At 44.5% G+C, this 27,371-nt stretch overlaps 1 protein-coding gene across 1 annotated transcript; it reads right to left on the bottom strand.

Annotated features, from left to right (window-relative positions):
* ephb3a (eph receptor B3a) lies at positions 1-26,708 on the bottom strand. The gene is made up of 15 exons (XM_026375397.1): positions 26,645-26,708; positions 21,069-21,133; positions 18,214-18,886; positions 15,989-16,144; positions 13,443-13,778; positions 12,579-12,703; positions 12,215-12,371; positions 11,901-12,009; positions 11,578-11,630; positions 10,979-11,101; positions 10,045-10,292; positions 6,215-6,430; positions 5,770-5,919; positions 4,064-4,257; positions 1-1,766 (listed from the first exon to the last, which is right to left on the bottom strand). Exons 1-15 carry the CDS (start codon positions 26,706-26,708, stop codon positions 1,655-1,657), a joined length of 2,781 nt encoding a protein of 926 aa, XP_026231182.1. The 3' UTR covers positions 1-1,654.
* Positions 26,709-27,371: the final 663 nt, after the last annotated feature.

Genomic DNA, 27,371 nt, shown 5'->3' with positions numbered 1-27,371 from the left:
AATAATTTATTTGCATATGATTATCGTAAAAATACTGAAAGAGAAATGTTTATTTTTGTTCTAGTTTTCTGGCATTTTTTTTTTTTACAATCTAATACACCTTTAATTGCACAGGAAAAAGTCTGCCCCAACAGACACACATTGGATTTTCTTCTTTCATTGTGACATACTGTATAGATTCAGATATGCAGTGACCATTACACTGGAATTTCTCCATTAGTTTGCTCCTCCACAATAAACAAACAAGCATATAAACTAGGTTCCTGGAGAGGCCAAAGTCAGGTCAGATAGTTGTAACTGCTGAGCAGATTGGTCTAATAGAAATATAATATTATATACAGGCAGTTGTATTAAATAGATACTGCGCTGACAGCTGGCGTGCTGAAGAAAACACATGTCAGGAGAAATGAACCAATGAGTGATCATTTTGTAGGTCAGATCAATATTAAGGTCATGAAGCAATCATCTGGATAGTGACCTTTTTAATTCCCGTTGATCTGCAGCACATTTGCCAAAGTAAAATATACAACACAGCACTACCATGGGCGCTTTTTCCATTTGATTCGGACAAAAGAAAAATGCTTAACAGCGATCTCGACAAAGTGTCCTCAGTGTTTGTTAAGTTAATTCTTCTGTCTGAGCAGAACATTTCCCCTCGAATTCGGTCATTCGTGTGTGTCTGGTTGGTTAATGTGTGAAAAAAAAGAACAAGCATTGGAATAAAAAAGTTAAGCCCTGGTAAAAAAAAAAACACAAAAACACTCCTTTGCAATAATAGATAATAACTTAGCATTCAAAACAATGCGTATATGAATCAAATAAGATTAAGAAAACATGGACGTTAAAAGTCCATACAGCAAAATGCCACCAAAGCAACAGTTAATGTGGAACTTATTGGTACTTTTCTGGTTTCCACTTTGGCATGCACATGGCGTGTCCCGCACAGTGTCAGTTCCATCTCTCCTCTTGACTGACAGAGAGACGGCGTGAAGACTCGGATGCTTTGTACAGATTTGTAACACGTATGTCCCCCAGTACATGTGGAAGACAGTATTTAAGAGGAAGCGAATGAACGGTGTGGTTTTTTTTTTTTTTCCTTGTTTCCAAAAACAAACAAACAATTAAAACAAAAAATTTTTTAAAAAAGCAAAAAAGAACATAGTTGGTTGGGTTGAAAAAAAAAAAAAAGACTGAAGACTCTACAGATGTGGATCTGTCTTAAAAGTCGGTTTTAAGCAAACCTTTGCTTTATCTTGGCACTGTTGTATCGTGTAGACACTGAATACTATTTGTGTGAGCGCTCTCGTCCTCAGTGTGAGGGTAAGGAGAAGGAAAGACTGATTCCCAACCAGCAGAAAACACATGCAGACATGCAAACACAACCTGAGAAGGAGCAATAGGAAGTTTGGCTTTATGTCTATAGTCACAAGTCCACAAGTGTCAAGTAATGAACATACACACTGGAATATGGAAAGTTCTCTTTAAATGGACATTAAATCTCCAGCAGGAAAGAAATCTCCCCAACGGTCCTCTTACTCTGTGTAGCTGGAGCTTCCTTCTTTTATTATCTTCTTTTTTTATTTTACATCGAGCTCTTCACGTCAGAGTTTCTAGGTAGGTTGTAATCATTCTGTGTTCTCCAGTTCGCAGCGGCTCACACTCTGATGGGGAGAGTTTGGCTCATCTGTTGTCGAACAATTTCCTGACTGCTGTCCGGACTCTTTCTGTTGTGTCCTGGCAGCGTTCCTCCGAGCCGCAGCAGGTCCCTGCCAACACAGAGCCACACAGGTCAGCAGCCGCTTTAAACAAAGGCTACAGCTCATTATCACTGCACTCGCTGCTCTCGTCGAAGACGGATAAAGGTCTAATCCGTCTCGGTGACGTAGCTACATTCTGCACAGTTGTATTTTGAACCTATATGATTATAAGCAATACAAAAACAGCACCATGAGAATATGCCCAGAAGTGCTGATCTTGAGCTTCATCTGATATAAACAAAGTCCAAGTCCAAGATGCCAAGTCTGTTTATCACGTTGCCAGTTTTAATAAAATGTCAACATATTTCTCGGCTATCTTAGAGAAGTGTCCTTTGTTCCACGGCCAGTGTCCTTGTTTTTAAGGCCCTCGTGGCTAAAAATACTGTACTGATAGTGCTGCATCTCATATCCTCCCTCTCCCTCCGTTATCTGGCCCAACATCATTGAGCAGCCAATGGCAGGTGAGCAACAGCTCGCTGCCTCAGACGCGCACGCAAACACGGGAGATGTTCTCTAAATCATGCTCTGACAACACGATCCTTTTCTCTCGCCTCCTCTTCCTCCTGCTTCTTCTACCTCTATCTCTCGCTGTCGCATACTGATGAGGCCATAAATTAATCCTTGGCATGTCATCTGCGCACGGTGACACGTAGCATAACATGTGTAGACGCACAAGCATCGTGCACAAGCATCGCACGCATATCCCTCTCCTGTTCGCCCACTGCAGCATTGGGCGCGCCCTCCCCTGATGCATTAAAAAGCTCATTAGCAACCTAATTAAACACATTCCTCTCTTTTAGCTTCTCCTCAATCTCCCATATTACTCACACTTCATCACCTCCTGCTTTTCCACATCAGCAGCTCTGGCTGCTGTCTGTCCTATCACCTACATTCCAGCATCCAGCCAAGTATAGGGGGAATTAAACCGAGGTCAGCCATTACATTTCCACACACAATTAGCTTCACTGAGGCCAAATCCTGGCATAGGAATCGCATTTGGGGCTCTGTGTTAGAGTGAAACAAGGAGCTGGCACCAGACCTGGATACTGTATGTATGAATTCTGCCTTTTGTGCCTGTAGGAAACAGGAAACTATCACAGTCAGAGCCACAGAGTTGGGGATATGTGCTTGATTCATTATACATCACTACAGAGCTGCGGATCTAGCATCTAAACCAGCACTAATCATACTGTTGACTGGATGCCAGACTAACAAAATTCAGAACAAACACGTCAGTAAAAACGTCTGAAACATTTGGAGTCACTACGCTCGGAAAGGCTGAAAAACAACTCGACGGCACCTATGAATAAGTCAGGTTCGACACTTCTAAAGGCAGTGCCAGTAAAAAAAAGAGGCTGACATGTGTCTGCCAGCAAAATCCTTCAGCTCAGACAAGGAGCCTCCCAAATCAACCAAAAGCACAAAACAAACCAGACCCAACAAGCACGGACCTTGTTGTGCTTCTCTCTAGGCCAGCCATAATTTTTTCACTGTGACATCTTATTCCAAACACCCAGAGGCGCAGCACTGCTCATCTCCGCACCAGGAGAAGTCTTCATCCTCGGCTCTCGCAGCTGTCATGCACAATACGAGCGACAGTTTCACACGCAGGTGAGAGAACAGGAATATTTGCACTGCCTCGGCTGTTATTGCACGAAAGCATTTGTTAGTTACTGGAGCAAAGTGAGACTGGAGCTGACCCACGTCGTGAGGCGCCGTCACTCTCATTTACAGGGGAACAACCATATGGTACGACCTTCTATTCATAGCCTACAATCCCGGCTAGATTTCTTTTCTTTAACAGCAGTTGCTAAATCTTGCAATGAACCTTCCAATATGGCAGCTGTGTTGAGGCACAACACATTTCCAGCAGCCTTTCCATCCACTTAGCGACTTCTCCATTTACACCAACGGCTTAAGAACAATTTTCAAGCACAAACTATGACATGGTGTGTTAGAAAACTGCTTTAGTCTCCGAGTGAAGGATTAAGGTGTCAGTGCGCTTCAAATGAAGTGCTTGTTGGATGATTGAGCAGTGTCTGAAACCCACTCCACCCACACTTTTCCGATGCTAGAATTAGGCGGGAGGCTGCATCCATCAATTTTTGTAACTTGCTAAAAACTGACAATACGCCAAGCTCGCCTGCTGCACGCAGTGATTGGCGGAGGTGGGAAAGTAAGTAAGCAGGGTTTGAACTCACTTTTTGCTTGTGCAACCAGAAGTTGGACTGATCGTCTGCACTGTTGTCATCATCTGAACACAATAAGTCATTGAGTGACACAAGTTACTCTGCATAAGGACTCACCCTGAGTAGGTGCTGGTCACCACCTTGAGGCTGGCAGCGTTGCGGAGCAGCTTGTCCAGGGTGCTGACGATGCGAGAGAACTTGGGCCTCAGGTTCCTTTCCTTCATCCAGCACTCCAGCATCAGCTGATGCAACACCATGGGACAGTCCATGGGCGGGGGCAGCCGGTAGTCCTGTTCCACTGCCGTCATCACCTGAGCAGAAGAAAAAGCATTCTTAGCCTCCAAATAAACAGAGGATATGAGTGGAAAATTCTAATTTTTTAATTCTAGAGTGAAGTTGTTGTTATGGCTGCTCTACAAAAAGCAAAGAAATATTACTAATATTAATTTAATAAAACTAAAAATATATACAATTCATCTTCTGAGAAACAAATCTATCTGTAATTGTGAAGACATATTGGTCAACACAATGCCATTAATGTCTAAAAACAACACTCTCAAGCGGAAATTAAATTTTACTGCTCCAAACATCAACCCAGAATATCTTCCACACAAGGGTTTAATCAAATTTCACATGGCGCTTCTTCCAAGTGTTAACATTTGGCTCTGACTCACTTGTATTATGCTCATTATGTTTGGCCTTTGTTAGTGTGGTAGAAGAATAATCCCCAGTTACTGTATTATGTCCTACATTAGACAGCTCCTTGGCTCGCGCTGTCACATATTCCAATCTTCCTTTCACTATCTGTACAAAACTATAAAAACAATATTCGCCAGTATTCTCAAAGTTGTCACTTCAGGACCTGCGTGATTGACGGAACAGACAATAAGTGGGGGATGAAAACGTTCGCTCATTGATTTGATTTCGCCTAGCAACTGCATTCACCCCCCCCCCATAAGCTCTGTACGGGTTTTAACTCCCCACAACAATAAAAAACTGCCATTTGGGAACAATAAAGCATTTCTGCTGCACTCCTCTTCTCCTGCTGCTTGTCTTTTGATTTTTATGTCGTGCCTGTAGCCGGCGAGTACCTCTGTTTATATCTTCTGTTTGTTGACTCTGTTGCTTATTGAGCGATGACTGTGGCACAAAGGCTATTGGGAACAATAGAGGCCCTCTACTTTGATGCTTTCATTACTGAATGTGGGTTTTGTTATGAAAGTTATACATACATTACGAGCATTTTTCATTCCGGGCTCTGTTTTTACGTTATTGCTATCAGCGTCACAACTCTCTTTTTGAAGCACAATACAGAGAAGAGATTCCTCAGAGAATAAAGTGGAGGTGTACACATTGCTTCAGTATTTTGTTCAGGGAGGAGGAACCAAGAGATTTCTTTTTTCTTTCCTGAGAGCTTGCTGCTGTAGTTACAATGTCAATGTGCAGTGAAGATAGCCTACAGGTAATAGCGCCTGTAAAAAAAAAAAAAAAAACCTTTCCTGAGTATGCCTTTCTGTGTGTGTGTGTGTGTGTGTGTGTGTGTGTAAGGAGGGAGGCTGTGCAGTATGGATTTGTAGCGGGTGAGCAGGCTAGGGCTGTAAATAAGGTGGTAAAAACTAGAACACAGACACACAGCTGCACCAGCATCTGCAGTGAGGAGATAAACACAGCAGAACAGGCCCGTGTCCAACGTGTCACGCTGAAAATCAAAGCTACAGCAGCTCAGAGGAACTCTCAGCTCGGCCCCTAAGCTCAGACACAAAACTCCAGCCTGTGCGTTGGGTCTGTGTCTGTTTGCTCATGAGACTTTCAAGCTCACTCACGTCCTGGTTGCTCATGTCCCAGTACGGCCTCTCTCCGTAGGACACCACCTCCCACATGACGATGCCGTAACTCCACACGTCACTGGCAGAGGTAAACTTCCTGAAGGCGATGGCTTCTGGTGCCGTCCACCGGATGGGAATCTTCCCTCCCTATTCGCATACACACACACACACACACACACGCAGATGGGAACAGAAATCAACACACTGGGAGACACTACAATGGTGTAACAGCACACGCCGAGACAGCGTGCGCACTCACACACATGCAGATTTCACAGACGGTCTTTCACGCTAAAGCAAATATTGGCACGCGCGAGCAGTCGCACGTGCGTCCATTCGCACATGCAAAACAAGTGAAGGGGATCGAATTAACGAGCTCGATTAGACATGCACAGAGTGTACAAACACAGAGCAGCGGAGAGCAAACACACATAATACCGACCAGGGAGCTCGTGTAAGTGGGGTCAGCGGAAGTGTCGTCCAGAAAGCGTGACAGGCCAAAGTCGGAGACCTTGCAGACCAAGTTGCTGTTGACCAGGATATTCCGGGCAGCGAGGTCTCGGTGAACATAGTTCATGTCTGACAGGTACTTCATCCCTGCGGCGATGCCACGCAGCATTCCAACCAGCTGTGTCATTGTGAATCGCCCGTCGTTCAGCTGCAAACACAGAGCCAGAGACAGAGGAAGGGAAAGGGTTGGTTAATGAACGAGGAGGAAAGAGAAGTGAAAAGAAAAAGTTGACACGTGAAGAAACTGACGATAGAGAAACGTAGAGGAGATAAGGGGAGAATCGATCAATCACTCAGGCCGCATAAACATGACGTCTGTCATCATGCCACGCGGCTGCTCCTGACGCTCGCTGACAGCTGACCTTTTCAGCCACGCTGTCCAATTAGCTGACTAATTAGGCTCTTTACTATCATACTAAACCCATTAAGGCTCAATATCGACTGCACCGTACACAAAGCAGTGCTGCAGTGCTGAAATCAAAACCAGACCACTGCAGGTATTTTGGTTTTTTTTTTCTTCATTCTGCAACTGACTGACAAAAAAGGTGCAGGTACAGGCAGTACACGGCTGTAACACGAATTCTTTCAGGCGAAAAGCTTTGTTTGCATATATTTTTTTTCCTGCTCGTGAACAAAACTCGCCCATCAAGTGAATTCTGAATGGCACGCTAGTCAAAGCTCACTGTCCCCGTTTCAAAGTCATTGAATTGCAGATTTTTGCCCTTTTATGTTAACATTTGAGAAGCGTGAAACAAATCTGAGATTAGGGCTTTCAGGGTTTAATTTACAATTCTCCACGTTTATGAAGCGTGCCGCCATGGGATCGCAATAAATCAGCACTCCGACCTGTGAAGGCTCACGAAAGCCGATGTGCCAGTGGTGAACTAAAACTAATCAATGGAACGTCGATACACAATTAAAAAATGGATAGACATTTCTGGGAAGCGGGATGAAGCTGGGACTGCACAGAGGTTTTCATACATGACTTGAATTGTTAATACAAACAGTTTTCAGCATAATCAATCCCTTGTTTGACTCCACAATGAGAAAGCAAAGAACAGAAGACGTGACATGACAAAACCATAAACACTCGGCTTTGTACTCGGCACACTCCAATGAAGTCTGACAGCCAAACAAGTCAGGATGGATGTATAAACAGCCGTGATTCATAGCAGGCCTTCACAGACACGGTGGCGGCTATGTATACGCGTGTATGTGTGTGTGTGTTTCTCTATCTATGCAGTGCTTCTACATACATCATGTGTGTGTATGTGTGTCCATGTCTCCAAATGGGTGCTGCAGTGCACACTCTCGTGAGTGTGTGTGTGTGACACACTCGGACAGTTCGGTGCATGTGTGAGTTAACTCTGTAGTGTCCTCGTTAGGGCAGAACTCTAGAGTTCCTCTGAGTCACAGGCAGCTTGACACTGGTGGGAGAGCGGTGGTGAGGACAGCACAGGCCAGAGAGAGAGAGAGAGAGTGTGTGTGTGTGTGTATGTGTGTGTGTGTGTGTGTGTGTTATTTGTGGGACAGCTGACTGAGAGGAGTGGGTGAGAAGGAGGAAAGGAGCTCAGCCTGGACTTTCAGATGCAGGGCTACGACTAATGATTGTTTCATTATTGATTGGTCCGTCTTTAGTTTGTAGTTAACCCGTTTTTTGTTGTTGTTGTTGTTGTTGTTGTTGTTTTTTAGAATATTAACTTTATTTCTGTGGCCTATTAAATGTTAGAGCAATTACCCCAAATGATCATTGACTCATCACTTTGACACTTTTTTAGGAAAAAATACATAAAGCTACTGGTTTTGGAGAATATCACGTTGAGTTCTTTGAATTTGTGATGAGTATTTAAGATTTAAGATTATCTAATGTAAATGTAAAATGTAAATCTAATAGAAGTTTGTAATAACATGTCCTTTATGACATGCAACACTAATTTACAACTCATACAACACAAGAAACCACCTTACACAAAGTAAAATGTTTAAAATGGGATTAACCAACATCGACATCTGTTGACAATGCACTTTAAGTCGCAGACAGGATTACTTCCACTTCACCTGGGCCTGCAAACCAGTTCACTCCCTCTGAGCAGCTGTGACAGAGAAACTATCCACCATCCTAAACTGCAGAATCCCTTCATCTCCATCTCTGTGTTTGCTTGGAAACGTCACCAAAGCTGCCCATCTCCCAGTTAAATATAGAAACCCACACACTTATTTTTTTTATTTGTTGTTTAGTTAGTTTAGTTTATATCTTCTCAGCTATTTAATTTATTGATGTATTTTTTTGTAACTACTTGCTATCTACCTCTACACATCACTTTTATCACTATTATTATTATTATTCATAATCAGTACTGTTTTCTTTTGTCAAAAAAAAAAAAAACCTGTCTGCGACCAAGAAAAAAATTAAATATCAGATAAAAGTTATTTATAGTATAGATTTTCTCAGAAAAAAACACATTTCAATTCCTCAAATTAAGATTTTGAAAGGTAGTTCTCATTCCAAGCAAGAACAGCAGGGTGCAACTAACAATTACTTCCATCATCAAATAACCAGGCAGTTGTTTGGTTAATTGCTGAATTTTGAAAATGCCCATTAAAATCAGAAAAAGAGAAACAAATTACAGATCAATCTGAGAAGCAACAATAAATATTTAGTGTTCTTTCTTGAATGAATGTGAGTAATTATCAAGATTGATTCGTTTCCTGTCAATCAACCAATCAATGAATTGACTCAGCACGCCTTAAAGAAGCAGAGGGTGAACTCTCATTATGTTCATTACTGATCCATCTGATTTTTTAATCACCATATCCAGAGCCCAGTGGACAGTCCAAATCATAAAGGTATTTAATTTAGAGAACAACAAGTAGATTTTAAAAATCCCACTTGAGATAACAGATTCTTGTCAGTTTTTCTGGGTGAATCACAATCAATCAAATATCAGAATTGTATTGAACCTCTGTAAAGCTGGTACCTCTCAGTTTTTGTCTCTATGTGTCTTTACAGAGAGAAAACATAGGGAGTGAAAGAATGACAAAGGTCCACAGCCAGAGTCAAAACAAAGCTGTTGCAGGTATGTGGCCACTAAAGCCTGCAGACATCAAAACAAACCGATCAATGCCAATACTCATCAATCAGCTGAAAGGCGCTGAAAAAGAAGACGTTACTGCAGCAGCACAGTATCAATTCAGCACGAGGGTTAAGTTCACCTCACGCAGCTACAGTAAGTAGACGTCTTTACAGTGCAGCCATGCAAGAAAGCACATTTTATTGAATGTAAATGACATGTAATAGTCCCCACGCAGCTGCAAATGTACTGTGTGACACCTTATTTCTCATCCTGCCTTTGTTCAGTGTTTTGTGTAGGTGGTGGTGGTCTGAACCAAAAACTCTGATCAGTAATATATTCTGTATTCGTACAAAGCCTGTAATACACTGAAACAAACCTCCAAAGGTCTGCTGTGTGACAGTTTTCCACCAGGACTTTGTGCATTGGAAAGCCTGTCAGCATCAGTCAGTCACGTCAAGCGGAGACACTATGCCTGTCTCCAGGCGTTATATTGCACATTTAATCTCTATCACTCAGCAAGTGAGCGCCTCAGGGTATTTTACAGAGAGTAAAACATTCCGATAACCCAGAGGTGTCGTGAATGACTGTCTGTGTGCGTGTGTGTGTGTGTGTGTTCCTCTCAGCTTTGATACAAACAGAAAGTAATCTTCACTGTCAGAGGTGTTGCGGCACCTCCCACCAAGCTTACCCTGAGGAAGGAATCGAGCGCCCCGTTCTCCATGAATTCAGTAATGATGAGGACGGGACAGCTTCGCGTCAGGACGCCTTCCAGTCGGATCACGTTGGGGTGGTCAAACTGGCCCATGATGGAGGCCTCTGCGAGGAAGTCCCGCCTCTGGCGCTCGGTGTAGCCGGCTTTCAGCGTCTTAATCGCCACCACCATCTCCCTGCGACCGGGCTGCTTGAGACGCCCGCGACACACCTCGCCGAATTCACCTGGAGTGAGACAACAAGGTGGGGCGGAGGGGGGAAAGGAGGTGAGGGTGGTGGGGGAGAGGGGTTGAGTGAGCAGAGGAAAGAAGAGGAGGGGTGGAGGGGAGAGGGGGAATTGGGGAAAGTGCAGGGAGAGGGAGTGTTATTGGTCGGAAGTTGGGAGTGAAGGAGCTGATTTGAAAGAGTTGAGGGTCGGCATCAACTGTGGAAGAGGATCAGAAGAGAAGGGAGCAGAAGGCGGGAGGTCAGGGTCAAAAATGGTCAAAAATGTTGGGGAGAGAAGGAGTGGCTGGCATCGGTCGAGTGTGCAACCTGGGAGCGGTGAAGGGAGACAGAGGACGGGCAAGGAACTTTGGGGTTTTGCATTTGGTGCCTGTGTATGAAAGTTTATAAAGGAGAAAGAGAAAGAGTAGACAGGAGGGGAGGAAGGTTGAGCGAGCAGGAGCACACTGTCATTTGAGGTGAAGTTAGGACACAACATGCCACTGGAGAGAAGAAGAAAAAAAAAAAACAGACTAGAGGGGTGAGAGCTACAGAGAAGATTTCCACTTCCATCCTTCCAACCCGCAGCGCAGCTCTCATGCACACTCTCTCTTACAGAACAGACCTCAGGGCTCGACGGCACACTCCTGCTTAAATAAATGATTAATAAATCTGTCCTCTCGGACTAAAACAACCGCGCTGCATACCTGCGCCGATGACTTCTTCTATCTTCACGCAAGAGATGTCGATCTCTTTGGCGAACTCGTGGACGGCGTCGTTCGGGTCCTCGTAGGTGAAAGGGTCGATGTACACTTTGACCCCCGGGGAAACTGAGAGAAGGGTCAAAGGAAAGTCAGCATCTATAAAGCATGTTATATAAATACATTTATTAAATCAGAATGTGCTTGTTTTAAACTATCAGTTGATTATATTAATGCCAAAAATGAAATCAGTTGTTAAAGATGTGATAATATTGAATCATTCACCAGCAGCAAAGGAAAATGAAAGGCTGTCAGTTGGAACTAATAATAAAATGATGATAAAAACATAGAAACTTGCTAATGTTATTGTGTGGGCAGATTCTGTTTTTCCAGAATCACAGTAGCTGCATGCTCTACACGTGTCTACTTTATATTTTTCACTTTAGCTGATCCATCTGGTCAGGGCTTCCTCTGAGCAGAAAAGGGAAATGGTTTCCTGCCTCAATCAGGTGATTGGGTAATTGATTGAATCAGTCGGTTAACTGCACAGGCGTGACCAGAGACCCACAGAGGAGACAGTTCCCACGTTTAACACGTACACTTACTGTATTGCTGCAGTTTCTCAGTGTACTCCAGCTCGGAGCCGCTGCGCTGCTTCCTGCAAATAAGCAGCATATAAACAAAGTCACATTCCCGTGATCAGTCTCGACCCTTTCCAGGTACTAATATCTAAATATCACATGAAACTACAGTCTGCCAAGAAACAAACTCAAAGAGCAGCTCTGCTTTTTCTCCTTCTTTTTGAAGCCAGAGTCAGTATACATCCTTTGAAAGCAGTTGAAAATTTAATGAGCCTCTTTGTTCACAGTCTAACTAACAAAATGAAACATGTAGTTCAGGCTGTCAGTAATAACAATCAAACACTTACTTAAGGCAGACAACAGCAATAACCACCAAGGCAACAATGACCACGAGACCAGCGGAGGCAGAGCCGATGATGAGAGGCAGCTGGTCCTGCACTGACTTCTGAGGATCGCCTGGACCAAATAACACACGCAGACACAAACGAGTGAATAACAGCAGAAACGCTACTTGAGAGATTAAAGGGTGGCCTGTTCTGCATGTGTAATGGCTACCAATTAAGGCGGCCATAAAAACTATTAAGCCTGAACCCTCATTAAGAAAACTGTGGCAGCAGATCATCAAGAACAGACTGTGAGGCAGGAGAGAGGCGGTGCGTACTGTGCAGGCTGGTGCTGAAGTCCATGGGGTTGCTGTAGCGACCGTATCCAGCGACAGTTCGAGCTCTGACCTGCACCACATAAGGTGTGGCAGCCTTCAGCCCCTCCACCTTGGCCGAGCTGTGCTGGGATGTAACGGTGTGGGACATCGCCTGGCCCTGGAGGACGGGAAAATATGGTTAAAGCTGCAACTGTGTCTCCTGGACATTTTCAGATGGCTTGTATTACTACACGACTTTAACATATTCATCCTCCAACAAATACAAAATAGAATTTATGATCAATAAAATGCACCACTGCCTAGTCTAATATGACCAAATACTTTTAACCAAAAACTTTTTTTTTTTTGATGACATGCAGCTTACCCTCTCGTGATATTTAATCTCATAGTCTAGGATGACCCCGTTGGGTTTCTCAGGGGGCAGCCACGACAGGCTGAGAGTGTCTGAGGTGGAGCGCATCAGATGGACGGTGGGCACTGCTGAAGGTGCTGGGGGGGCGGACATTAGAGAGGACACCGTTTATATCACACTGGTACTGGAAAGTGACTTCACCTGCAAGATCATCACTTTTAACTTGTGAGTTGCCAAGATGTTCCCTTACAAACCATCCCAGTAAGATAATTATTATTCCCAATCCTTCAACCGAACAGTTTAAGGAAAGCGGCGCATGTTTCACCTTCACTTCACGTCAGTTTATTGATTTGTGAGGGATGAAAGTGACTCAATTGTCAGTAACTGTTCTGGGTCCATAAACTGCAGGAAGGTGGATTAAGTGCAGGTTAACATGGAGAGTAATTACAGTCTGTGAAAGGTGCTGAGCAGTTTGGTTGATGATGACACTGCAAATATTAAGTGGAGATGTTGAAAGGTGACATTGTCAGTGATGTAACGTAACACGCCCGGTTGACAGTGTGCTGAATGCTGACAGTGGAGATACAAAGTGTACTTTACATTTTATCTGGATTGCCTTTCCTGCAACTTGCTCCAGCTGAGAGTTCTTCCATCTGCCACTCTCACTGAGCTCGTTCAGCGATGTTGTACTGTTGGTGTTAACACTGCTCTGGATACTTAGAGTTCATTAAAACCCTCATTGACATTGACTGAACACAGGATCCACTAACCAGCCTGTTTCATTGTGATGTTAAGTGGTATTGATCGGAGCGGCTCTATGAATTAACTCCGTTTGTGAACACATACAATGTTATTGACAGATGTTCTCCTACTAACCCGCTTGGTTGGTGGTGATGTTGACTGTGGAGTAGCTGGGTGACATGGGGCTTTTCCCAGACACCCCATTAACAGCTTGCACCTCGAAGCTGTAGCGCGTGTGAGCCTGCAGGTTCCTCACCACCACCTTCCTCTGCCTCAGCCCGAGCTTGCGAGGGGCAATGTCGACGTTGTCGTCGCAGCGCGTGCACGGGCTCCGGTCTCGCAGGCACTTCTTGCACACCACGTTGTAGACCAGGTCGCTCCTCCCGCCTGTGTCTTCGGGCTCCTCCCACTCCAAGGACAGCGAGGTCTCGTTCACGCTGGATATAACACTGCGAGGCGCAGAGGGAATAGCTGCACAAAAAACACACACGTAGGTGTTTAAGAAGGTGGGCAGGCAGAATAGAAAAACACACGACTGAGATGTTAGTCATGTTCCCTATGCACTGCATACATTATCCTCTCTGAATGGTGAAAAAACATTTTACTATCTCTGTAAGAAAGAAACAAGGTAGTATGTATAGATACAAGAAAAGAGGGTAATCCTATTGTCTTTTTTTTTTTTATTATTATTATTTTACAAAGCGATGTGTTAGGTTGCTTCACAAGCTCCAGTCAAATCCTTGGAATTGAGCAAAGGGGCATGGAAACATGTTAAAACATAACAACAGGGAGAAATCCTTCCTGAGCTTAAATAATCCAACATATTCATAAACAGGAGGATAAGCACAAGCTGTCGTGCGCAAGCAGAACAACAATGTTCATCACTAAGTAATGTTCCTTTAAGAAGTATACAATCCCATGCCGCTCCGCCGTTGTAGCCCACATCCATTCCCATACATAACCCCTCTCGGTGCTCGTGGAACTTGACTAATCCACTCTTGATAGAAATTCATGTTCCAGTATCAGTATAACCCAAGGCCACCTCGTTTCAATAAGCAGTGCTGCATTTTGAGTGAAGAGTGTTTGAAACCTGGATAAAGTATGATAACCGCAGAGGGAGGCAACAAAGATTGGTTCAGCGAACGAGCTTTTCATCCTATTACAGCAGGCGAACACAAGGGCTCTCCTTCTAAGCTTCCAGCGCAGAAAGTCTAACCTATCTCGAAGAAGAGAGAGAGAGAGAGAGAGAGAGAGAGAGGGGAGGAAGAGAAGTGAAGGCTCTCAGGCCATCAGCGCTTGTCGGCCAAAACTGCCTGTCCGCTGAGTTCAGCTCCTCAGCCAGCCAGCCCTGAGCTGCGTTTCACTTGCCCTGTCCTTTCTAATTAGGCAGTCACAGTTGAGAGTGGAGGCTCTTCTAATTGGACACCCATCTAAAACACACACTGAGCCCAAGCTGCTGGCCATTGACTTGCTGAGCCTCTCTTATGCAGCACACCGCTTCCAACACAAAGCACAGGCTGCCTGGCACCAGCTCTGACAGACCGCAGGGACAGAACTGTCAGGCCTGTATGTTTGTGTGTGTTTGCATGCTTAGTCGGAGGTGGTGCTTGTGTCCCTGCCTGCCTGTCTGTGGTCAATGTCGGAGTCCACAGTGTTCCTGTGACGAGAATCGGGGGGGGAGACAGTTGCGGGCCGTGTGTGTCATTTAACACGGCAAAAGGCCCTGGGGGGTGATTTTACATGGTCAAGGCAACACATGTCACTCTCCATCAGCAGGACGCCTGGGACTTCTCTCAGAGGCCTGTGCATGCTGAGCAAGCACGGACGCTGTGGTCAAAGCACCCGACCACACTAGTTACCACCAAACCCAACCCATGTCCATGTGATTTACTGACATGCAGCTGCAGAGCGCTGATAAGTCATGAGTCATAAGTCAAGTCATGAACATTTGGGGTTTTCAACACTTTTTGGAAGAGGAGCTATGAACTAAAATGATGCTTCATCTATTGATGTGTGTGTTTGGAAATATTTGTGGAAGCAGCATCAGAGTGTTTGACTGACATTTAAAAGCTGGAAATGCCAATTTCCATCGCTACCATCTGCAACATATTATTGTAAAGCTTGTGAACATAATGCAGACGTTTTCTCCGCTTTCTCAACAAACTCAGACTGCACTGGTTATATCCAGTGATTTAAGACGCCTGCCTTTTCACCACTTGGGAGGACCTCCACTTAGTCTTACACAACGTTTTTATTTCACAGGGAAAGTGACAGGTAGTCAGCTAGGCTAACCAAGGGTCCACTGAAAACCCTGAATAATGTTCAGTTGGGTCCAATTTATTGCCAATATTCACAGCAAACAGGTGGTCCTATGAGCATGTTGTTCAAGATGCAAATGATGGCAAGGAGTAACTAACACACAGCGTCCAATCAGAATAGCATGGAATAACATACACAGAGCTCAAATTATATTGTCACATATGACAATAAATGACATCACATTCACTGTAAATTGTGAATTAGAACAACAGCAATGTAAATGCTGATTTCTTAAAAGAATCATTTTCAATGGACTAGAAATAAATGATGGATGAAACTGGCTCTGACTTTGCGAAAAGAGACTCAGCATAACAAAAATATGTGGATTATTATTTTAGTCTGTGCAGTGGAGGGTGACTTACTGGTGCAGGCAGAGTCAGGGGGGTCACTGTCGGCCCGGTAGAAACCATGCTGGCAGGGGCAAATGTTGGCTCCCCGTGCATTAGTGCGACTGTTGGACGGGCAGAGAGCACAGGATCCCTCCCCGAATTTGGATTTGAAAGTCCCAGGGATGCAGGCTGGATGCGTGGGAGAGAACATAAAAGGGACAGTGAGAACAAAAAAACCCAATCCATGCTTTGCTGTTGCTTGTCTAAAAGACGGGCGGCTGTCACGTCTGTCACAGAACCAAAACCGTAGCTCTGAAGTACCTGTGAAGCTCCGTATTTATGGAGAAAATGAGATATGGTAAACACTTAAGCATACAGTCTTATCTATATATTTATTGCATCTGCTTTTTCAATTTCACTCTCTCTACCAGGTGACATTAATCTTTCGAAAAAGAGACTCGGCATGACAGCAAAGTTTCATGTTGAAGAGGAGAAAAAGGAGGATAAAGATGAAGATAGACTGCTGACAGGAGATTGCTGTTGTCAGACAAACAGGGATGGAGAATGCTTCTGAGAAAAGGGATACACCCTAAACCCATCAATCAGTGTCTGTTCGATTCTCAGCTCTCCAAACCACACCGCTGAATACAAACAAGGCCTCCACATGCATGCAGAACAGCTCCATAATAAGCTAATAAATCAATTCAAATGAAGGGGCATCAGACCGGACGTAAATTAGCTGAAGAGAGTTATTACAAAAATGTACAAAGTGCAGTAATCTTAGACGACGTGTCCACGCGATGCATTTGAATTCAGTGTCATGCTGAAGGTTGGCTGGTATTGAGTCTTAAGGATAAACCAGCATAAGCCTAGACTAAAGAAGGATTCAGATAAAGGGGATTAGCAGCAAAAGGTCTGGATATATCAGCCTCCAGAGCCCCGCATTTTACTGTTTCCCACATTCCTAACTGATGGTGTAAAAGTGGGGTCTCTGGCAAACATCTGTCCTGTCAGCGTGAGGGCTCATAAAACCAGCCAGAGAGAGAGAGAGTGTGTGATTAACTAGTTAGGCTAAGTGGTCTTTCAGTTTGAACTCAAGTTCCACCCTAATTCCCAACAATGGCACTTTTAGGGAAATCAGCGCGGCTAATGGCCCCGCATTGTAGCTCTAAAACGGTGCAATAAACAGCCAAAAGAAGATAAGATGAGAATGTACTTTACTTCTCTAATCATTCACAGAGACCTTTAGGTTCTACACTCTCTGATCTGATTTATTTTGCTTCTGTTTCACTGAGCATCATCATTTTCTTTTATTTGTTTGTTTTTCCCTGTTTCTTTCTGAGAGGCTGCTGAATCACTCCACTGTTTTCCTCCAATCCATTAACCTCTTTGGAGGATACAATGATTCTCCTCTTTTTGATACTCTAATGTCTCCCCTTTCTTTCCCTCTATTGTCTCGCGTCTCCTCTTCTTCCCTCCTCTTCTTCCCTCCTCTCTCCATCTCATGCAGCTCTTGGCTGCGAGCGAGCGGCGGGGCTGAGGTAAGAAATGAAATGTCTGAGTGATTAATGTTAGCGTGGCAGTGTTGGCTCACGTTGGTCTGAATGGTGTTAATGAGTGTGGCCGCCTGTAGATTAACTAACGGGAGGCCGTGGAGGAAATTACACTTCCTCATCGCAACTGCTGGCTGAAGCCCTAGAGAGCTTTTTATCAGGCATTGGCAGCAAGCTTTTAACCTTGAGCCGCCAAATGGCAACGAATGAGCTCTCCAGCGCATGTTAGACACTATTTCTCACACTCAGGTGAGAGGAGGCTTCGCTTGTCTGTCTTTGACTTCCTGCAGCCCCCCCTCCCATTTCATTCTTCTTCTTTTGGCTGCTGTTTCCGCTCCATCTTTGGTGATTCACACCTCTTACTGTAACTCACACTATCTTTCTTTCCCTGTTAATATCTCTCTTCTCTGGACCCGAACGCCTCTCCCTTCTATTATCTGCATTTTCCCCCAGAAAATCTATCGGCCCTCTATTTTGTGCCTTCTCGCTATCTTTCTCTCCCTTCTGTCCTGCTCACACAATATTTGTATGCTGCTCCTCTCTGCAACACCTCATTAATTCATACTCTCCTCCACCCTCCTTCACCCCCTTTCAGGAGCCACACAATAAATGCAGAGAAGAGGGCACAGACTGAGGTGGCTTGCTCTGAGCATATAAAGGAGGTTTGGTTAAATAAAAGTCCAAATGTCTGTTAAATACACATACCCTGGCACTGAGTGCCATCTGCAGAAGGTTCAAAGCCAGCCACGCAGGTGCACGAGCCGACGGGAACCATCCACTCGCCGTCCCCGTTGCAGTACAGCTTTAGAGGGACAGACACCTCCATGGCGTTGGTCACACAGGCCCCTGGAGCAATCACTAGGGAAGTAGCTTCTGCCCCCGTGGCAGTCTCAGGGAAGACAGCAAAATTGGCAATGGTGGTGGAGCACTTCTTGAAGAAAACCCTGACTGAAATGAGAGACATGCAGGCACCCAGGTCCTGGAACGCCAGGTAGAAGCCTGCCTTGGAGAGGGGGCCAAAGCTGCGCACTTTGGTGTTGATCCTGCCTGCCTCCAGCAGAGAGAAACTCTCATCGGGGGCAATAGTGTCCACCTTCACATAGGGATTCTCCCTCCACAGAGGACTGGTGTCTGTAGCTGTGTCCCCCTCTGATTCATAGTAAAAGAGATTGAAGGTCTCTTTGCAGGAGCCAGGAATGTTGGGGATGCTGGCGCAGTCACGGACAGAGAACTTGAGCTCTACGTAAACACGCAGCACGCCCTTGCGGGGAATAAAGTCCGTCCTCAGCCAGTTGTTCTGGTTAGGCTGTCGGACATTACACACCTGGTAGGTTCTGATCGGGCTCATGGAGTCATCATAGCCACTAACCTCTTCCCACTGTGGAAATAAGAGAGAGCCAGTTTGACAAAGCAAGAGATAGTGGCAGGGACAGAAGATGGATTAAGACAACAGGGAAAGAGGAACAGAATATGTCTTTTCCTAATATGACAAGGCTTCTATTTCTCATTCGGCAACAACTAAACAGATTATGTTGTTAATTAATAGCTGTTGATTAATACTGAGTACTGTTGAATGCAGTGCATCCCAATGCAAACCATTCAAGCATAGAGAGCATTAAAACAGTGAAGTTACATCTGATGTCAACAGAATACAAAGAAATCAACACACACACACACACACATCCCCTCAATATGTTGTGTACATAAATGTGGCCAACAAGGAATACTTTGCAGCTAAAATGCTTCTAATTGCATGAATCATTCAGAAAACTCCAATCATTACATGACTATTAATAGAAAACATTTTTCCCATTAAAACACATTTCACGCATTCTGCCTTTGACTACTGCATTTGACTAACAGTCCAAATGCTGCTCACATGTTTGCAGTTTGATGAATGGGACTTGTTTTGTCACTAGGATCATGGTTAGGACTCCCTACAGTTGCTATTAAACCAACTGCAGACACCCCTATAAGGTGCGCTCACATGTGCTTATAACTGATGCAATGCAATCGAAAACAGCCTTCAAGGGGAAGATCTGGTTTCTATAAGACATAGATTTGTTATCTGTGCTAACAGAGATGGGAGTGTGAAACTGCACATTTTAAATGGAAACATTCCCCATATATCTATAAAGCAAACAGTGAGTTATTTATTAAAGGGTCCATCTAAATGCATCCTGTCAGGATGATTGCACTGTAGCAGCACTCCTGAGCACTTCAGCTTATGCAGAATATATTATATAGGCCTATATATCCTCCCATGCCTACACATACAGCCTGAGGGCAAATATTTGCATCTGTTGTGGTTAATATAGCAGGTGGAACGATGTCTTCTGACATCACATTACTGACATCATGTACATCATCACTAACTGACTTCTGTCTGTTAATATTTAAAACATCTGACCCGTGTCAATATATTGCTTTTTATGTTGGTAACACTGGTCTTTGTATATGGTAACTAACATTACAAATGACAAATGGCTTCATTGGTCAATAAATTTAGTCCATTAGGAAATAACCTTGTGATAAGTCAATCTTCCCCAACCCACCCCCCCCCCCCCTTGGACTGAATGCTTCGTTTCCATAACAAATGAGCTTCCCACAAATTGATTATTTCAACTGGGAGAAAATAATGCATAACTCATCTCACGTCTCCGCGCTCCTGTGCAATTTATTCCCAAACGATGAGCCCAAGAGTCAGCATTAGAAGTCGTAAATCACCAGCAACACGTTGATGCACTACCTGACAAATATGATAATTGCTGGCCCCCGAACGTATGGGCTTGTCAGAAGTGAGGAGAGGGGCTGCCTCGCCAGTCCTGACATATGACTTCATGAGGGCTAGGACATTCAGAGCCGGCTCTTGTGGGCAAAGGAAAGAGCCGGGGCTGACGAAGACCGTTTCCATGGAAACCCACCATTTCCATTGACTGACTTTGCGCTCGCGTAGTGAAGACAAATTACACTGGCCGGGAGTGGGGGAGGTCTGTCGGGCTGTTAGTCCCGGGGTCAAATTCATGTTGTTTTATTTTCTCACCATTCCTATAGGGGGTATCAACTAAAAACCTTAATTTCTGCCTGTAATGTGCTCTTGGGCCCATATTATAAAAGATACACACATGCTTTCAATTATCAGGGTCTCTATCCCGGGGAGATGTGGAAGGTGGAGCCTACCTAATAGTCCTTACACACTGTGGGGATTTTTGTGTATCTGTGCACCTACTCGTTGGTTTAAAGTGCAATATGCACACATTCTGTGCCGTTTGTCAAGCATTTGACATCATCCAAATACTGAAAATCTTGTATTTGTTTCACACAATATCAAATAGTGTGTTTCTCATTTGCTTTTTTACCTTCCAAGAAAGCAAACATACACTGCAAAAACAAAGATATAAAACAGTAGGAGGTGTGCTGTTCAAGGCAAACTGGGCTCTATTAACAAGCAAATGGAACAAATGCTGTTAAAGACAAAAAAAAAAAAAACACACACACACACACACACACACACACACACACACACAAAAAAAAAAAGCTAAACACAAACACCAACTCACCCCACTCTCTGGGAACGTGGTCCAAGCCAGCTCTGTGGTTGCCCACCGACTGTCCATAAGAGTTTCTGCAAATTTAGAGTGGGAGGAAGGTGAATTAAATGGTGTGAGGAGAAAAAAAAAAAATCATTGCACAACAGTAAAGACCACACACAAGTTCCCTGTGCTCGACGAAGGATGCAGGTAAAACTTCCTCTGCTTCTATTTTATAACCTCCGCCCACATGCACTCACATTTTGAAAAGCACAGACAATCATGGCATATCTCTGATGCCGCCTAATTAAGGCTTTCTCTTTGTGTGTTTGGCACTCGCAAATGCACTTCTTTCAATATTCATTTGTGGAAATAAGAACAAAGCATCCTCTAAGATGCCTTCAGTGGGGAATATTCCATTAACTCTCACCGGTTCAGAGAGGTCATATAAACATGAGGAAATTAAATATACATTGCATTAGGGAGGGGTGGGGGGGGGGTTCACCCAAAAATGCGGCAGTGCTGTAAAAAAAATGTGCTGCCTTTCGACTGGCATTTGTCAAATCGAAGTTAACAGGCGATCTGAGCGTTGTTTTCTTCACCCGGTTGTTTACGACTTCGCAGGGAGGTGAGAGCGATGCAGACAATCAGAGGAGAGTCAAAAAATAAACAGCTCGATCAATGAGCATTGTTGTGTCAGGATGTCAGTCAGTTGTTACCTGAGTGGTGGTCTACAGAGTTCATTACAACACAGAAGAACCAAACCCTCTGTCAATATACAGCTGCGGTTGCTCCCATTGTTCTGCTGCTGTTAGCACATAATTATACTTTCTGCATGGAGACTCAATGACACGATGCCTGCTGTGCACCATTTGCTCACAAGTCATTCATAACGGTGTTAAAGGAGGGTGTGAGACGGTAAACAAGTAGCACGTCCTGCTGGAACAACTGTGAAACTTCATTATAATGTGGGTTGATATTTGCTTTAAAGACTGAAGACAGAGTAGACTGCAAATACACCACAGTACATTGTGTCCTTGGAGTTGTGTGATTGAGTGAGTAGATCAATGGTCCATCTGTAGCTGCTGAACTAGAGATATGGGCGGTGTTTACAGTCTGTACTGTGTATTCATTAGGAAAACCACACTGGCTTTACCTAATTAACAGTGATCTGTACGTCCAACAAAACAGATTAAGTCTGTAGCGTTTGCTATGGAGAGAGAGCTTTTAAATCTGCACTGTTTGTACCACAGTTTCTCCTTATTTCAGTTCTTCGTGTGATCACTAACACACTGCAGTAAATGTTTCCCCTTCACATTAATGGCGCGTTGGGTTGATCACGGCCCTGCTTTAGCAGGAATTGATCGCACATCTCGAATCCATTCTGCGAAGCACATGTGTAAAGGAACAGTTTTCGACAAATACGCTTCACTTCTATTCACTTTCTTGTTCCGAGTTGAATGAAAAGATTGATACAAAGAACATGCATGGACAGTTTAGCATAGCACAGAGAAATAGTCTGGATTCATCTCAAGTTAACAAAATCAGACTGTAGAGCTGTAAAGAGAGAAGAGAATAAAAAAAACGAAACGACGCTGCTGGTATTTTCTTACTTGTACTTGAGCTACCCTCTTCACACTTTACCACCTTTAAAACGATGGTGTGACATTTCTACACAGATTTTTTTGTATGAATGAAACTAATTATTATGTATTCATTCTGTAGAAGTGCTGGCAGGTGTATTTTTCTCCCTTACAAGTTAACTGTTTAACCTAGCTCCAACTAACTTTAATTTACAGACACAACTGTCACATCAGGGTCAGCGAGGAAGTAAATGCTTTTCTTTTAATGTATAAGTGCAGTTCAGCCTGATTCATGGGGATTTAATGCATGATTATGAATTCCTGTTCCACTAATACATCATCATTTACCATCAATGACTCTTGGGTGGTAAAACATGCAGATGTTTGCATATGTACAGTTTCATATTACTACACAGATTTTTCTATGTTGCGGGGTTCGAGCTATTTTGGTGACAGATAAATTAGTGCATGAAGTACAGTTAATTAACAATTATTAAGTAATGATCCATTAAGCTTTAATGAATCATTCATAGTCATTGTATCAATTCTTAATGGTGAGCTAGAGTATGTTTTAGTTAAGCATGTGATTTGTAGCTTTAAACATAATTATTTTAAGTGCAGGTTAACGGCATGTTAAGAAATGAAAAGTGGTCTGGAAGGTTGGAATAAACAGATGAATAGTGCAGCGTAAAGTAAAAACCATTAAACTTAAAAAGGTAAAAGTGGCTGCCTCTCGTTGTTGACAATGGAAATCACATTTGCCTCCAGGTGATTTTTAAATAAGTTATATTTATGCAGAAAGAAAATGTACATTTAGTGGCAGCCGTTAAAAAATACAAAAGGAAGCCCTGCCTGCATCCCGGTCTTATATTTGTGTGTGCATGCACATGAGTGACAGCAATTAATAACTTCAGCGGTTGAGGCCAAATGTACAATTGTGAACGAGGTTGTTTTACTGATTAGCATGGCTTGAGCCAGAGAGGAGGAACTAATCAGTGAAATCAGCCGCTGTTGTCTTTGCATGGCTACACTCAGCCCTTAGCGGCACACAGCTGAGTGAGTACTCCTGGACGCCACTCTGCTGATCCATGGATCCGGTCGTCTCCTGGGTGTCCGATGCGGTGCGTCGCCCCGTCCCTCTTCTCTGTCGGTGCCCACAGGCAACAGGAGCAGAATCACTCAGCCTCAGCTAACCGCAGGTCTGAGCTGATGCTCCTTTAAGCAGGGTTCAGTTCACACAGTGCACATAGAGGGGCAGCGGGAGGATCCATCCTACATGTGTAAAAGCTGGGTTCAAGCCAGGATTTTACCCCGTCGAAGCATTCTTGACAGGACGCTGGATCACTAGCAGCTCTAGGGGAGCTCTCCTGTATCACTGTGCTGAACTTTGGCCTCTCCATAAAACATAAGAAACAGCATTGTTCTACAGGGATATTTAAGAATAATTAAATATTTTTAAAAAAACCTCAAGCTTAACATCTGAGTCCACGGCCGGTGTGTTGCCCAAAAGCACTAAAATCCCAGTCTGAAAAAGGAAAAAGGTTTACGTTCGTCACCGAAGAGCGTTCCGCTCACTAAATCCAAGAAACCAGTTAAGATTGAAAACGATCCCATTTGTTCCAGAGTTCTCCCCCTTTCCTGTTAAATTTACAACGCCTTTGAGATCGTCTTGCTGCTTTAACTCAAATCCAGAAATCTCCCTCTCTCTCATAAAACTACAGCAGCAGTGGAGTCATTCTGCCCCTTGGGGTAAAGAAAACAATGCTGCATTGGGAACTTTAGAGCATCACCACCCGTGGCATTTACCGTTTTTTTCTTTTTTGATCGCCTGCCGGAGCCAAAATGCCACACAACTCTGCATTCTCAGTGCGCTTCGGGAGCTCACACATGCTAATGTTTTATTCCCTTTTGTGAGAAGGGGGTGCATCATGAAAGGGAGGCCTGTCCTTGTACTACACTGACACTCGGCGCCAACAAGCAAACATATGAAATATTAACAGTCAAATATCATGATCAGTGGATGGAAGATGATCAAAGGTGTGGCCGTAAATAGGTAGAAGAAAATAACTGATGTTCTGGCTCAAAGATGCGGCTTCTGAAGCTCATTCAAAGCGGGAGTTCGTTTGTATTAGAGGTGCCTGCTTCTCTCCATAAAATCAGTGATAACAGTTGAGTGCGATGCTCCGTTAGATGCTTGATGAGCAGTTTTTGAGCAAGTTGAGCTGACCCAATTCAGTCTCTCTTTGGGGCGGCTTGCATCTTGCTTTCACAGGTCAACGTGTAATTACTCTCGTCGACATTCTGACGTACGGAAGGCAGGAAAATGGAAATGAAGCTCTGTAGTGATATGAAAATCCCAGGAAAACTCCCTTTTCTCCTCGGTCATGTAAACACACCCTGCAGATGATTTTATAAAATGCTTTCTGAGTGGCCATCCATCCAGTTTATGAGCTTTTAAAAGAAGAGTACAGTAAACACAGACTGTAAATGGTGTATTACAACATAAAGATGTCACAGTTGCTGAGGCCTTTACTGCAGTCTGTTGGTGCGAACTAGAGATAAGTCATCGCTGTGTCTTTTGTAAATAAGCACACACATCAAGTTGCAGTCCAGCTTCCATCAACCATGCGCAAACACTTGCCAATATGAAATAGCAAATTCCAGATTCAAGCCATGTGTTCAAATGCACTGACTAAGCAGCTAAATAATGGCACGTAACTTACTGAAAGAAAAAGGCCTCCCTTCCCCCCCCCCCCGCCTCATTTAAACCCACGCCGTGATGTGCCCTTCATGTTTATCCTCAGAGGACAAACATTAGTTAACCCCTGAGCTTTGAGTAACAGTTAGTGGTCAGCTTGGGGAAGTGGGGCTGATCATCTCGCTGTGAAAGCCGACGGGGACTCGGAGGGCCGCAGCCACTGCATTGATTTACTTGCTGACACCAGAATTGATGAGGGATCAGGCTGGCCACGGTCCAGGAGAGGCAGATTGGACAGAGGAAGGAAAGAAGGAGGCAAGGCAGAAAACTGTAGCTACAGCTCAGAGAGGAGTTGCTGGGTGGGGAGCGGTGGAGACAGAGAGAGAGAGAGAGGGAGAGAGAGAGAGGGAGGGTGGGCTTCTCCCTGGAGCAACACTCCCTCAGTGATGGGAATAGCTTCAAGGGCTGCACCATATACTTGTTAAGCCACTGACCTTTAATTAATACACACTTCTCATCAAATATGTTACACGTGTGTGTCCCAGTGGTGCTTCAGCAGAGCTGGGATCGATCCGCTCTGCTCAGTGTTTAAGCACCCCCCCCCCCCCCCCCCTCACACACACACACACACACACACACACACACACACACACACACACACAGCCCTGACTGGTGCTGTGACATGCATTGTGTGACAAGTCAGTGTATTTCTCTGTTTCCAGTGAGAGCGGAGGAGGGACACCCCCTCTGTACTGTCACAGTGGGTGTAAATCTAACCTCCCTGGTGCTGTGGGGGTGGGGGGTGGGGGGAGAAAAGGTGGGGCAGGTGGGCATCCTCAGCTCAGCCTGTGGGTGTGACAACAACAGGGACAATAGCAACAGGGCAGTCCTTCAGCCGCAATGGAAACACTGGGATGTCATCACACTCACACACACCGAGCACATCACCGCACGCAAGGGGGGGCTGGGGGGGGGCGTGCTCGTACATGTGTACGTGGATTACAATCAAGAGAGCAAATTGATGCTCAGCGGAATTGCCTATTAACAGAGCATTATATTAACAGCTGTAATTAAGCAAAACACGAGCGGAGCCTTGTCTACACATCTAATTCTAATAAAAAGGAAACAGCACAGGAATGAGAGCGGCTCAGTGCGGTTTCATTCTCATGTGCATCTTGTTATTGTTCTGCTATTTCTTTATTTCTTTTTTTTTTTTTTTTTTTTCATTGCTGTCAATCAGGCGTTAATTAGAAAATCAGGACGCGTTCAAACAGCCCATTGTTCATCCGCGGGAAACAAAAGTAAGAAGTGTAAAATCCTCCTACCTTCGACAGCCAGCACCAGGGGGACGACGAGGCTGCACAGCCACAGCAAGTAATCCATCGTCATAGACCAGGCGCCTGCAACATGAAGAAAGGTGTAGACTGAACCCTTCGGATGGATGGAGACTCAAACACAGAGCACCACAGCCGAGCTGTTTGTTCCGCTCCCACTTCTCATGTCTTCAGCGGTGTCCCCCCCCCCACCCCACCCCCCAATCCATCCACAATCCTCCGGAAAAACAACCGATCGCTTCTTTTTGCTGTATTTTGCCTTCAGCACGGTCCCGTTATCCCCGCTGAGCTGCCTCGTCCCTCCTCACTTTACCGATGCCGAACCTCTGTCCAGGGGCGCATCTCCCTCCTCTCCTCTCCTCTCTCCCCCCCCCGATCAGAGGCTGGAAACCCGGGGACCAAGTGGCCTGTGTCCACGGACGGATCAGTGTGGTCCACTTTCACCAACTCCGCGTAGCTGTTGCTCCTCTGCGAGAGGTGTGCGTCGGAATGGCAGCGCCGGGACGGAGACACGGAGACACGGGGGGGGGGGGGCTGAAGACTGAGGCTGCGTCAAGGTGGACACGGTGTGTGTCGGGTTTCCTGTCGACACTTTCAAAATAATAGTCCGGTGAGGCTCATTATTGCAGTGCGCATGTAACATTAATAACACTGAGTTTAGTTCAGACTTTACAGCTAATTAAAAACGAATTATATATTTTTTATATGCTTTATTTCA

Source organism: Anabas testudineus, chromosome 17 (genome assembly GCF_900324465.2).
Source record: "Anabas testudineus chromosome 17, fAnaTes1.2, whole genome shotgun sequence".
Classification (NCBI taxonomy): Eukaryota; Metazoa; Chordata; class Actinopteri; order Anabantiformes; family Anabantidae; genus Anabas; species Anabas testudineus.
The sequence above is the reverse complement of the archived record's forward strand: the minus strand, read 5'-3'. Positions and strand labels throughout refer to the sequence as shown.